The sequence below is a fragment of the Oreochromis niloticus genome, linkage group LG22, assembly GCF_001858045.2.
Source record: "Oreochromis niloticus isolate F11D_XX linkage group LG22, O_niloticus_UMD_NMBU, whole genome shotgun sequence".
Lineage (NCBI taxonomy): Eukaryota > Metazoa > Chordata > Actinopteri > Cichliformes > Cichlidae > Oreochromis > Oreochromis niloticus.
Genome location: NC_031985.2, coordinates 25,388,495 through 25,402,664, shown reverse-complemented (window position 1 = coordinate 25,402,664; position 14,170 = coordinate 25,388,495). Strand labels below are relative to the sequence as shown.

Here is a 14,170-nt window from a genome sequence, read left to right as displayed (position 1 = left end):
CCAGCGATTAAATGGCATGTTGATGCCGGATTAGCCCACTGAGGATTCAGCCGTATAGTTTCTGTGGCGAAGAGATGGGAACCCATATGTGTGGCTGAGTAAATGTGGTTGTAATTTGCCTCACTTTAATGCGTCGTTTTGGCACAGTGTGACTCGAGGTTTAGATGGCCGTGTAGTGCTGCTGCTCCTGTTGAAAGTCAGCTCCAAATTTACCAGACAGTTAAAAAAAAAGAGAGAAAAGAACCCACCATGAAACCATTTTCCCTTTCCTTTTAAAGAGCCTACACCTTCTGAATATTCTGTTAGTCCGCCCCGTTCATCTTTATTTTTATGGTGCGATTTTATTATGCACAAACTAAAGCAATTTTCCTGCGTGACCCGTGTCCCCATCAGGCTTAAAGACACCGGCTGATAGTTTACATAAATCTGCCTTGTGGTTTCGCCTCGACCCGGGAGGCTTAAACGGTGTATTATTCCAAACATATGCATTTTAATCAGCTCGGTCACACTTACAAGAACTCCAGTTAATAAGGCCATCAATCAAACGCGTGCGCGGGAGGGAGCAGGGTGGGCTGGTGGGGAGGTAGGACTCAACGGTGCCGTTTTTGTGGGTGCAGTAGAGTCTGATTAGGACGAGTCTTTTAATTCAGAAAGCACCCAAGGATTAATAAAAAACAAAAGCAAAAACAAAAAACACCGTACCTAAAATCATATTTGGTAACTAAATTGTTCTTCTTGGTGTCTGGCTTCACTGGCAGGAATCTTCATATTTCATATATTTCATATTCCAAAATCGTCATATTTCGGAATAATTAGAATAAAGGCTCGATGAATGTCACCTAAATTTAAAGCATTTTTTGAAAATAAAATCTTCATGTTCGATTATGTAAGCGCGCAATTGGCCAGTTTTTTCGTTTGTTGTTGTTGTTGTTGTTTTTGTTTTGTTATTTTTACTTCGAGGCCCAATCTAAATACCACACACTTTCTCGCCTATTACTGCAATAACTTCTAATCCACGACCTAAAACTCCCTTTAAAGGGTGATTTGTGTGTCTCTCCGCGGGCCGCAGCACTTAGCCAATCCTATTACGCTCCAAAAACTCTTTTAATTTGCTCGGGCCCGGTCAAATGCGGCCAATTAAGATCCCGCTGATTGTTGGCGCTCCTCTCCGAATGATCGATCTCTTTGCATTTCCAATATCTGCAGACAACTAATTCTGTCGCGTCTATTAAGTGGTCGCAGAGAAAAATATGAGTGGCGTTAACGGAGCCCGGGGACCACTTAACTGTCACGGTCAATCTAACGGTCCCATCAGGAAATAGGAGGGGGCGCACTCTGGTGTTTTGACAGCTACCACTTGAGAACAAAATTAGTGTTATTATTGAGGGGAGGCGGTAGGATTGGCGGACCTGAACCAATTGTGAATGGAGAAGATCCTTAATACGCTTGAAGCTGAACGAAACCAAACCAAGGAAGATGACCGGGAGAAAAGCAAAAAAACAAAAAACAAAAAACTTGCTTGAACCAGTTTTATTCTATTGCTGTGAGTTTAAAGTGACATATTGGTTATTGGCTATTTAAATGGATCTGAAATACGCTTATAGATCACTCCTCACTCCTTCGATGCTTTGACAGTATTTATTTGCAAATTAAACGATAAGGACAACCCAGTCATAACACAAAAAACAAAAACAAACAAACAAACAAAACAAACAGCGAACCAAATAGAAAGTTTTATAATAAAAATAATAATAATAAAATAACGAAGAAAAAAATCAGTGACACATTATTCCGTATTCCCACACAAAATGCTAAACTGGTGTAACAGTGCAAAGCGAAAAAATGGTTTTAAAGAAGGCCCGTGGGCATAATTTAATCACGTTGTCTCTTTTACGGTCATAGGAGAAAACAGAGAAAGAAAGAGTGTTGGGTGGCCTTAAAATGCTCACTTCTTCTTTTTTTTCTTTTTTGATTGTCCTCTCTCCATCCTCTTTCTGATCTTTCTCTCCCCTCCCCTCTTCAGATCGTGCGGGCTGTGGTTATCCGTTCCCTCGGCGCCTTGTTACCTTTTGCCTGAAACCTTCCTGGCATTATCATTAATTCAACACTCAGAATTCACCCGGTCTTACATATACATCACTTAATAATTTTACTAGCATCTGCACATTTCGGCCCGGGCCGTCGAGAGGGCCCCGGTGTGGAGAGCTAGCTATAATGAGACGGCCGCAGTCTTTTAACAAATCCCCTTGTTAAAAAAGAGAGATGGAAAGCATCATTCTCGCGTAACTAACAATACGTGTAGGCTGATTTTTGGACGCATAAAGAGGCGACAAATAATGATCAAAACCTTAACGTCATCAATCACGGAGATTTAAACGTTTCTCTGGACCACCCCGCTTATCTCTCCCCCGCCCTCTCTCCCTCTCTCTCTCTCTCTCTCTCTCTTAGCAGTCAAAATAATCTTGTAGAAATCAAATCGGAGTTTCTGTCCATGCGGTCATATTTCAGCCCAATGTCCCCGGCTCTTCGATGGGATTATTATATTTCAATAACAGCAGGTCTTTTGCGCGTCTTATAGCTGGAGAGCGTTCTCTTCTCCCCAAGTATAAACTGGCTTTCACTGTTTATATACTGGCAACCCCACCCCTCATGCTGTTTCAGTCCTGATCATATAATACGTTAGGGTTAAAAAGCTTGTGGTTAAAGGCTTATGTGGAGCAAGAGTTTTTTTTTTTATCTGGTCAGAGGCACTTCTTCCCTCTGGTCCAGTGTCACAGATGAGGATTTGCTGAGCACTGAAGGCGTGAAAGTGACAAACGCGTCAGTCCTGCTTGTTGGGGAGCAAGCGAAGTCCGGGCCGGAAGGCCTGGTTGAGATGGCGTTGGACTGACTGGAGTGACACGCCAAGCAGGAGCACGGAGTTCCTCCGGGACCTAGGCCGTGAGTGGGACCTGAGTACAAGGAAGGGTGTCTGAAGGCGCACAGGAGCTCGGGCCTCTGGTAGGGATGAGACAGCATCCGGAAACTATCGAGAGAGCGCAGGGGGGTTGAGAAAGGGGCGGCTGCAGGAGCTGAGCCAGCCCCGACGCCCAAGTGAGAGTAGTAGGGCAGCGGCAGGTGCGATGGAAAGGGGTAGGGCAGGTTCCCCGTGGCAGCCGCGTGGCTCATCATGTAGGTGTAGAAGGCCGGGTCGGCGGGGTGAGGCCAAGTCATGGCCAGACGCTGCCGTTTGTCTTTCATCCTGCGGTTCTGAAACCACACCTGTGAAGGAGACACAGCGGATCAAATATTAACCACAATCCCCCCCGTGACCTGAAACAACACAAGCACATGCGTAGATAATGATTGGCTTTTTCACTCATGACAGTATTTGGATTTGGGTTGGAGAAACTTGTTACTGTAATTTATTTATTTATTTATTTATTTATTGTGGACTGCGTGACATTTGACTATCATCAAATCAAAAAATACCAACCCAAGTAAATAAATAAATACGACCTGTGGCAACATAACGCGGTGCCTGCTTCTTAATCGTTTTTATTTTTTTGTTTCCTGTATGGACTATTTTGATCTTACTCTATGAGATTATTTTCCATGAGATTATTTCTATCCATACACAAATAAACCACTGGCAGTCATTCATGTAAGCCTGACCATTATGCACTTGCCGTGGATTTGATATACATCAACACAAGCTCACAGAGTATTGATGGTCAAGAGGCCTAATTCAGCCCCGCTTCCCTGAGATGAAATCTTACTTTGATGGTGGTTTCGGGTAGATTTAAAGCGGCCGCAAGTTCGCATCTCCGCGGCCTGGACACGTAGTTTTCCCGGTAAAACTCCTTTTCCAGGCGTGCTATCTGCTCTCGCGTGAATGCTGTTCGGTACCGGCGAATCTGGTCTGCTGCGTAAGACAGAGAGCCCTGACCCGGGACAGTCTTACTCGGCTCAGTACCGCACTCGTTCGGGTGGCTTGGAGAATCCCCATTTCGACCTGAACCAAAAACAAAGAATAAGCACATTTGAATTAGAATCGGGTGTAAAACGCACACATTTACAATTTAAACAGGACCCAAAACAAATCGAAACGTTTTATTTATTTCATTCGCTGCCATTTGAAGACTAGCAGGCTAACTCCATTATTTGTTTGACTTTTAGAAAAATAAGAGACATCCTGACTGCTCGCTTAGCTTCTCATTTGGTGTAGTTTTTAAATTAAAATGCAATTTCCACTACTATTATTTTTTTCTCTAGAGGTATTTTCCATGATAAATTGATTTGATATGAACAATAATTTCCGTTGGTTGAAAATAATCGATACTTAAACTGTATTGTTTTCATTCGTTTGTTAATTTACCATTCGTTTAGTCTGAGGTCTGCTACTCCAAATGTTTCACGTATGAATGTTTATTCATAAAGACTTCACACATGATATTCACTATAAACTGAGCAGTGGGTGTTTGCACCTTCACAGCTGCCTGAACCACTTGACAGTGTTTTTTTCTTGAATCTCCAAATTTTTCCTGGTTAAGTAGCCCATAAGCACATTTGCAGTACGAGTAACTCATTGGCAAAGTCAGTGAGGGAAATGTCAGGTTACACTGTGGGTGTCACCTCAGCGTCTGCAGCCACACCGATCAGTTGACAGAATAGCTGTATAGCACCGACTGCAGCTGCAGTCTTTGAACCTGAAGCAGACCCTGGATCTGTTTCATTGAGCATAAATATTACATTTTCTGTTCCACCCTACAGTGCCAATATGTTTATTGCTTTTTGCCTTTCCTTCGTACAAGCATGCAATCCAACCTGCACCCACACAGCCTACCTTTAGCTGTTGGGTAGTCCATGCTTTCAGGCGTGCAGCTGACATCAATTTCCTCATAGAAGTCCGACTCTGTGTCTGAGCTGCTGCCGTCTTTGTGGTGATGGTCACCCTGGTGCCTCTCTCCGGAGGTAGACGTGCCAACCAGCCTCGCGTCGGCGCTCATATTTCTCCGTGCGCTATCCTCCGCTGCTAGGTCGCTCCTGTCGCGGGAATAGGGTGCAGCTCCTGGGCTCAGACAACCTCTGTGGCCCGGCTTGCCTGGTGGTTCTCGCACGGGGCTCCCGATGGCTTCCGACAAATTAGAGCCGCTCTTGCCAAGCTGACCTCCCTCTGCCAGCATCACCATCTCCTCTCTGCTTTCCATCACAAGCACGACTTAAAAGAAAAAACAAAACAAAACAAGCAAACCTCGACTTCGTGGCGAACCGTCAAAACCAAGGAGATGAATCTCAGGTTGGAGGGGTGTGCGCGTGTGTGCGTGCAGCGGGGATGGCGGTGGGTGGGAGATTGCGTCCTAAAAGAGAAGGAGAGGCTTCTGGAAAAAAAAGAGGGGATGCAATCCGGTCTGAACCTGAGAGAAGACCGCTTTAGAGTGCCGAGTGGGAGCTCTGGGAGGGATCACCATTTACCCTCTCTCTCCCTCTCTCTCTCTCTTTCTTCAGAGCTGTCATTCTTAATGACCCAGTCTTCACGATGGTCCCCCCTGATGACGACACTCATTGACTGAATCTGTGGGTAAACAGAAGGAGCAACGGCAACGGCGAGATGGGGGGTGGGGGATGTCAGAGGGCACAACAAGAGGCAGCAGAAACAAGAAAGGTTATCTATACAGCATATTTAGGATTTACATGGTGATGTATCTGTGGTGTTGAAATATGCATTAAGCCATTATTATTATTGTTATTATTGTTATTATTATTATCATCATTATTATTATTATTATTATTATTATTAGTAGTAGTAGTAGTAGTAAAATAATGTTTGCTTAAGACTTAGCTTTTTATTGCATTACAGTATATTTAAATTACTAATAAGCCTTTTTAACGCCCCCACCAAACAGATAAAATTAATCATCAGTTAATATGCTCAAATATTTTGTTTCTTTTTCTACTTATTAAATAAAGTTCAGCTTTGCTTTTGCTCAAATATAACTAATTAACACAGAGTCATTTCGTCAAAATCATATCAGTCATTTAAGTTAAATTATGTATTTACATTTTATTCACCCCTCCCTCCCCCTCACCTTCCCCTCTCTCTTGTGATTGTTATCATCATCTTAAGTGGAGTCAAGTAAAGTCTCCAAAGGTCAGGTCTTGCGGTCAGGTTTTAGATAAAGGCCGATTAGAGATGAAAAAAAAGGAAACGTTGAACCGAAACCATTTATGCTTTATGCCTAAACAGCAAGCACCGTGATTTGCATTGTTAATTTGTATGATCACGTGTGCACAGCATTTGCTGTTAATCAGTGTGAAATTGAAATGACGTGTTCCAAATGAAAGAAATCCAAACAAAAGCATGACACTGTGATGGGGTTCTTTGGATTCTTATGTTGGCAGTGGCCGTTTTTCCAGTTCCCCAGACGTGCAGTGTTTCAGCAAAAAGTCAATGAATGGTGATAATGGGAGCGCTAACCTGCTGCACATAGGGCTTGTAGTTGCTGTTTAGAAGTGGTCACATTTGAACTCTGCCTCCGAGGCGTAAAGACATCTTCATTGCACTCAACGTGGCCAAAAACATTTATTTAACACAGTTGCAGCAAATAAAGTTTTATTAAAAGCTGGTGTGACTGTTTCTAAACTCCCAGCTACCAAAAATTTTAGGCTTTCGTGCTATAACTTAAAAACAATTACAGCCTGGAGACAGCATTCAAACATCAACGTACCGTTTAAGCGCAACATTTTAAAGAGCCGAGGCTGATGACTTCCTAAATCACGTTTCTCTTTGAGCACACTGAGCCACTTTATCCAGGTGGGTGATATCAGAGGTGCCTCCACACATGCGATTTTCGTAATTTTTGAACTGCGAGGCTGTGTGTGGCTGCATGTATGTGGATGCATATCGTGTGTCACAGATAGGCGGTGTCATGTGGTCTCACAGAGAGGAGAGGGACAGACTGTGGGGTTCCAGCACCCTCCGCTGTCCTTGTGCGCCCTCGCCTGTCCGAAAGTGAGAAAAAGCCCCGAGCAGCCACCCCTCCCCCAGAGCGACGGATGAGAAGTGAGGGAAATTCCTTTGGCTTTCGCGTCCGACTCTTTCATCTGTTTGGAAAAAAACCCCTCCCCTCTTTCCTTTTCTTTTTGTTGATCTATCTATCTATCTATCTATCTATCTATCTATCTATCTATCTATCTATCTATCTATCTATCTATCTATCTATCTATCTATCTATCTATCTATCTATCTATCTATCGAGTTTAGGAGACCTAAGCTTAAAATAAAAAACGTACTTCGCAGAGTTAAAAATTAACCTGGAGTTGTTAACCACAAAATGACATAATTACGCCTAAGAAATGAAAGAACTTGTTACTTTTGTTTTGAACACCGGTCATCGCGCAGTGTTTGTTGGTCAAGCGCCAAAAGATGTTAAAGATCCTTTTGCTCTGCTACTCGCTGGGTGTTACGTAATGGGTCGTGGCCGGGGCAGATAAAATCTTGTGATCACCCTGAGATAACACTTCAAAAATGCTTTTGCGCAATGGGTGACCTTGTGCATTTACAGTAGTGTCACGTATATTGTGTGTGGCTTAGATAGTAAAGGACAGCGGATTGGTTTGGAGAGCTTGCTGAGTGTGAAACGCGGTTTACTTATTTACATAAAGCAATTTCCAAAGCATGGAACGCAGTTATTATTATTTTTTATTCAATGAACATTTGATCCACATTCTTGTGGCACAAGTGCAGAAAATTGGACTGCAGTGTAGGCGCCTCTCCAGTGTCTACTTCTTCAGGGGAAGATCAAAGAGTGGGGAGCGCCCCCCGCGGCAGACACTGCAGAATGCGCCCCTTAGTTTTACTAGCCAGCCCAACTTGAACTTGACCATGGAGCCTGCGCAGTCTGCGTGTAATCCAATCCTTGGCCCCAGCGGTGCAGATCTGTCAGAATGTTTGCTTTTAGCAGAAAATGTGCTTCAGTGCGCGATGGAATTGCCCACGAATTAGTTTGGTGGGTGTTGAGCCAGCCGCTGGCTGAGGCGCACTGCGTTTCACACACAAGGAACCTGGAAGAAAATAACAATTTAGCCTCTCCTCACTAAGGTGGCCCCTCCCGTCTCCATTGCTTCAACTTGGCCTTGAAACGGGATGACGCAGCTACCAGAGAGTTAACTCGTTGACCTTGGAGCGAAACGAGTCCTGATGACTATACAGCTGGAAATCTCTGTGCTGTAAGAATTTCTTTTATCGCACTTCCCTGCTCCATCCCGCACACCCTACGCTATTACACCAAGGGCTTAGCAAGCCACTGAGATCAGACCTGTATTACCCAATTAAAAGGGGAAACATCACGGGGTATGGCTTACTATTAGTTCTGCAGCAGCAGCAGCAGCAGCAGGGCAACCCACCAGGTGCAAAGCCCCGATATTTCACAAGAGTGCATGCAATTCTTTAGTCTGGTATGTGGGTCCCTGACATCTTCGAGAAAGGTGATATTTACAAGTCTGCGTGGTTGCAATTTTTTTTCTTCGTTTTTTTTTTTTTTTTTGTTTGCGAGAGTGCCGCTGTCATCAGTCCCCACTGCATGCTCATGTGCCTCTGTTTTCTCGCTGCTCTCCACTAACTTTAGCCTCTAATAATGAGCGCTATTGAGTTATACTGCCGGCAAGATCATCCTATTTACATTTCTGGCCTCAGTTTTCAGGGGTTTTTTACCACAACTGCCGTTCAAATAATGATGTGTGGATGCAAAGCAACATACAAACGGGCATCCCGTTGATTTGCATGTAATTGAAGGCGTGAGACAGATAGGTCCCTCAGCGAATAAGCCCAATGTTTTAGGAGTTTTGTAGTTTTACAAATCTCTGTATAGGTTAAGTTGCTGCCTTTATCACACCTCGATTGACTAGAAAAATACCCGTAAGGAAACAGCGGGCCTTACGTCAACTCAACTACGTCTGCAATTTTTTTTGAGTTGTTTGATTTAGATTGTTCATCCCGTGGAGTTTTGTTTTGCTTTGTTTTTGTTTGGTTTCTTAATTAAATTATCCAAGTCTTTATTTTTTCATTCAATTCCAGGTCGTGAACGCCAAACTGTGCAGGCCTTTCCCCTCCAAATACCCTAAAATCAATGCTACTTTGATAATAATGGTTTTTTAACCTATTTTGTAAGTTTCAAAACTCAATAAAAAATTATTAGGAAGATAGGAAAACAGTCCATGCAGAGGTATTTGATTTCTGAAGTAACGAAATGCAACCATTCTATTTCAATCTCCACATTTCGACAACATTTTAAAACGGGCGAGCCACTTCAGTCTCTATCTTTAAAATCAGACAAACAAACAAGGAAAAAATCACCTTAAGGTTAAGAAAAAGAAAACCCAAATTCTTCCAAATCAGTCGCTTTGTCACGTTTTATTGACAGAGTTGCAGTTTTAATGACATTTACAATTTCTTCTTTGCTTTAGGAGTGCAGAAAGAGCAAAACCTCTGTAACGCAGCTTAACAAGTGCACATATTTAACCTCACTCCATTGCTCAAAATGTATATTTACAGTTAAAAAATGGTAAGGCTACAATTTAGAATGCAATGTTACTTATTTTGGAGCAATTTTAGCGCTCACGATGCTATTATTGAAAAAGAAAACAAACTGAAAAACCCGCTTCGCTAAAACAATATTTTATTTAAACTTTGCAAAAATAATAATAAAAAAATCCCCAAAACAAAACACAATAATAACAATAATAATAATAATGATAATGTGTCGATCAAATTAAAAATGTAACGATGATGCTAGATAAGGACAAAATGACTTAGTGTCGGCCTGATGGCATTTAAAAGCAAATAATACTATAATAATACTTCAGTCGGACGGTGGCCTCGGATCAGAAATACAACAGATGTGGAACCGACTGAACATGCAGTGAAAGGCAGCACAGATCTGTATATTTACTGAGGTTCTCGCATGCCAATAAAGTGATTTCACATGCAGCTTACAGGCTATAGTTTAGCAGGCTGTTAACGCAACGTTTGAGCCCACGGCGAGATAAACTGAAGCAGAGCGAAAAGTTGCAGCAAATATGTCAGTCAAGAGGGAACATTGAGAACACCGTGGGAGTAAGGATTTCCTAGGGAACTGTAGACCTTTAGCTGGCTGCATGTGTCGTCGTCCCCCCCACAAAAAAGAATGAAGTGGGCCAGCTTTCCTTGTTACTTTTATGCAGTCCGTCATAATCACAGTGCAGGCAGTCGTCCAGAAAATATGGAAAAGACAAGTGTGTGACCGCCCTGTGGTTCCCTGCTTTGACCACAAAAACATACTGGCTCTTATGTTTTGACAGCTTTTTTTGACAAAAGCACGTGCGATCAACACCGACATTTGACTGCACGTTCTTAGCACCCTGTTTTATATCCCAATTTATGTTATTATGGATATAAATTTATAGCTGGGCATAACTTTATATAGACTGCTTTACCAAGGCTTCAGGGGCTCAGGCCGTGGATCAAATGCGCTCTTTCTTTCTCTGACTGCATAACTTCAGTGCCAGTACAAACACGGGATTGAGCCTTGATAATGACCTCAGAGAAAAGCCTCCAGGCTCTGCTGCCAAATCCTAAAGTGCAGTCTTAGAAACTTTGCAGGATGCTTGAAATAGATCAAGGGGTGCACGTCAAATTTATGCCATTTAAATTCACTTTGATTTAGTGGAACTTACAGATATAAGATTAATCACCGTTTAGTCTTTCCTTTTCATCCCGCTTACGTTTGTGCGTAAATCAGAGAATACAATGCAAATCCGACAAGAATTCAGTGGTGAATCATCTGAGCGTTTAAAAGGTGTTTCTAACGAAGGTTCCTGCCACACGATTTTAGCACAAGCCAGCGGTGAATTGTGCGTCTCCTCGGCGGGCACTGGGCCCCTCCTGTTGTCTGTGTTCATTGTACTTGGGGATGTCTCGTGTCTGGACTGACCACATGGACGCGCAGACCGCCCCCATGGCTGGCCTTCTTACCGGAGGACAGTAACATGAACAATTAAAGGACAGAACGGGGATTAAAAACACGATTTTTTAAAGAGTCTCTCTGGGGCAAGAAAATAAAAAAAAGCGCAGAAAGAGTGGAAAGAATACTGATATTAAATGCAGCTTGATTTAACATGAACAAAGTCCATATACCACAGTGTGCATTAACGCAACCGTGTTTTTGTTGTTGTTGTTGTTTTGTTTTTGGATTTTTAAAAAAAAGCTTTGCCCGTATTGACGAGAACGCCAAGAGGCAGTGTAGTCAACAGGCCGGGCCTTGTAGCAAGACTCATAAATATTGTTGCATATTGCTGATGAATGATTTCATTACTTGAGCTTTCTTGTACGATGACTTCAGAACCAACCCCGACCAGCTCGTGTTGAATCCCCTTTACTTAAGCCTTACAATTATTCAAATCCGCCGAATGCAATAACTTTTCCATTTGACTACTAAATAAATGTTGCATGTGACGCTGTTTATGGGTCTAAACGGAGATATCTTTGAAAAGGCAGAGCCTTTGCAATCCAAATCCAAGGAAGGAACAGATTTCCCTTTGATCTCAAAAAGACTGACAGCAGCCTAGTTCGGAATGTCATACTTCTCTTTAATAATAAGCGTTAAAAAACCGCGTTTAATGGCTCATTTGAAAAAAACAAAACAAAGAAAAAAGTTGGTAACGACAAGCTGATATTTATTTATTTATTTTATATTTTTAGTCAAACTCGAAACATTAAGATTAAATCTCTTTGGGTGTTCTCGCTTTTGGATAAATGTGGAACTCATTAAAAAGAAGAGAAAAAAATATCCATCCCAAATACTCTCTCTCCATCTGCATCATATGCCTTCTAAATCAAGCACCTCCCCCAAAAAGACAAAGCATCAAGCACACTTTTTATTTCTATTTTTTTAACACAAACTGCTGTCTTAAGCTTCCTTTTGTTTAACAACCCCAGTCCATCCCTTTTTTGTCGCCCGGTGCCAGCAAGTCTACGGTTCACAATATAAAAGTAAACAGCCTAAATCAGTGTTTACTGTTCATTAATATCTAGTTTCAGTTGATATATTATCGAAGTTAATGATGTGTTGGAATTTACAGCTGTTCATATTTTAGATAACAAATGTGACGGAATTTTTTTTTTTACAATTATTATTCTCATATGAAGTATTTGGCTTGTGGGCTGGAAGCTAAATACCTCCATCCATAGCAGCTTCTCGTTGGGTGTTTAGTTCCCCAGTCTTATAGCAGAAACAGTACACACAGGGACATGTAGGTGACAATTTATGGTGGATTTGGAAAATCTGGTAAGGACCACAAGGGAAAATCCATCAGGTCCTACTGCAGTGAATAGACGGAGAGTCACTGGTCATAAACACAAACCAGCAGACCAGACAAACACACACACACACACACACACACACACACACACACACACACACACACACACACACACATGCATGCATTTTCTTTTTCACACATGTCTACCAAAAGAAGAAGAAAAAAAGAGAGAGAAAGAAACACCCCTAAAAGAATAATTAACAAAATCTCAGCACTGTTCTTTTTACATTTCCAACGCTGGGATTCAAAGGTAGGCCTACGTGCCACCCAGAAGAAGAAGAAGAAGAAGGAGCGGGTTCGAACTAGTTCGCAAGAGTAAACAGGGGAGAGCACAAAATGACAGTAAAAGTTAATGTCCTCCAATAGCGTTCATTGGGACAGGAATTCTCACCCCTCTTCCGCTCTTTTCAAGAGCTCAGACGGTCTCTTCAAAGCCTGAATAGACCGACGGGCTGGATGGCTAGACAGCAACATTCAACTTGACCTTGGCCTCCAACCGCGTTTACGTCCTATGCAAAACACGCACACACACCATGTCGAGAGCTTTTCTGTTTTCTGCCTTTGCATACTGTAAACATGTCTGAAGTCAAGTGTATAAAATAATCCCCCACAACACGAGATTATCTCTCGTGTCCTCTTTTTTCTTTTTCTTTTCTTTTTTAAACTGCTATCGAAATACACAAGTGAATCCTGTCTCCCTTTCAGAACTGCACGGATGCGCCTCATTATACGTGTTTATATATATTATATATGTGTTATTTCAATGGCTCCAAGTTACTAGGATCATACTTTTTAAAAAAAAAATATATATCTTATACGTCCTATCGGAACAAAGGCGTATCAGCGGGAGACAGAAGTAGCATGTTTAATTCCGTGTATGTCGGTGCAATGCACAGATATAGCAGACTTTATTTTTACACTAAGAAGGTTCTGTTGTAAATACTGTTAGAATATTAGAATTTGTACAGCGAGGCAAACAAAGGCAAGTCAGTATGCATGCGTAAAGGCCAAAAGCGATGCATATGAGTCACATGTAACTGCCTGGGTCACAACGGTTTTCTTTCTTTCTTTTTAAATTGTTGCATACTTTTCAATAATCGACTCTTGTTTGCACTTTATATGTGAAAATAAACATTTCCCCTCTCAAAATGACGAAATTCTATCATTTGGATGCATGAAACCTAAATGAGCGTAAGCACAGATTCATGTAAAGTGTACCTTACATTCTGTTTTTGAAATGAATGCACATCATCCATGCTGATTAAACCAAATATGACAAAAGCCAAACCCCTCGATAGGTGCAGTCACCTTCCCTTCGCCGCATTTTTCTCCATTTAATTATCTGCCGATGTTTACCGTCCTCTTTGCATAGCCCGGTCACGTGACCACATCTGGACCAATAACAGCGCCACATCTGCGCTCTTGTGCGCGTCAGAGTGGCTTTACTCTCCGGGAAGCAGTATCTGCCTTTTTTCAGTCTGAGGGCTTTTTAAAAAAGAGCCATAAGCTTCAATGTTGGATGCCGTGCTATGACAACGTCACTGCTCCTCCGTCCTCGCTGGGTCGACCCGTCGGTGATGTTCCTCTACGACAACGGCGGCGGTTCCGATGAAGTGAGCAAGAACATGGAGGGTTTTGCTGGTGGCAACTTTGCTGCGAACCAGTGCAGGAATCTGATGGCGCACCCCGCATCCCTGGCACCCAGCACGGCGTACTCGTCCAGCGACGTGCACACCTCCGGGATGGGCGAGCCTGTGAAACAGTGCAGCCCCTGCTCTGCAGCTCAGAATTCGTCCAGCGCGTCCCTGCCGTACGGGTACTTCGGTTACCCGTG

At 42.6% G+C, this 14,170-nt stretch overlaps 2 protein-coding genes across 3 annotated transcripts in view; one reads left to right on the top strand and one right to left on the bottom strand.

The window, feature by feature from the left end:
* Nucleotides 1–1,523: 1,523 nt before the first annotated feature.
* On the bottom strand, nucleotides 1,524–6,827 carry evx1 (even-skipped homeobox 1). 2 transcript variants are annotated; one of them, XM_003448909.5, is made up of 4 exons: nucleotides 6,708–6,827; nucleotides 4,826–5,554; nucleotides 3,759–3,994; nucleotides 1,524–3,261 (listed from the first exon to the last, which is right to left on the bottom strand). In XM_003448909.5, exons 2-4 carry the CDS (start codon nucleotides 5,187–5,189, stop codon nucleotides 2,734–2,736), a joined length of 1,128 nt encoding a protein of 375 aa, XP_003448957.1. In that variant the 5' UTR covers nucleotides 5,190–5,554; nucleotides 6,708–6,827; the 3' UTR covers nucleotides 1,524–2,733. The 2 variants fall into 2 exon arrangements, with proteins under 2 accessions (XP_003448957.1, XP_019205851.1); XM_019350306.2 differs by lacking the exon at nucleotides 6,708–6,827 and having other exon boundaries at nucleotides 4,826–5,720.
* A 6,930-nt stretch (nucleotides 6,828–13,757) lies between these two features.
* Nucleotides 13,758–14,170, top strand: part of hoxa13a (homeobox A13a) — a 2,463-nt gene continuing 2,050 nt past the window's right edge. The window contains exon 1 of the mRNA XM_003448870.5: nucleotides 13,758–14,170. This exon is cut by the window's right edge and continues 347 nt beyond it. Within this exon, the coding sequence (XP_003448918.1) occupies nucleotides 13,866–14,170 (305 nt within the window). The 5' untranslated portion in view covers nucleotides 13,758–13,865.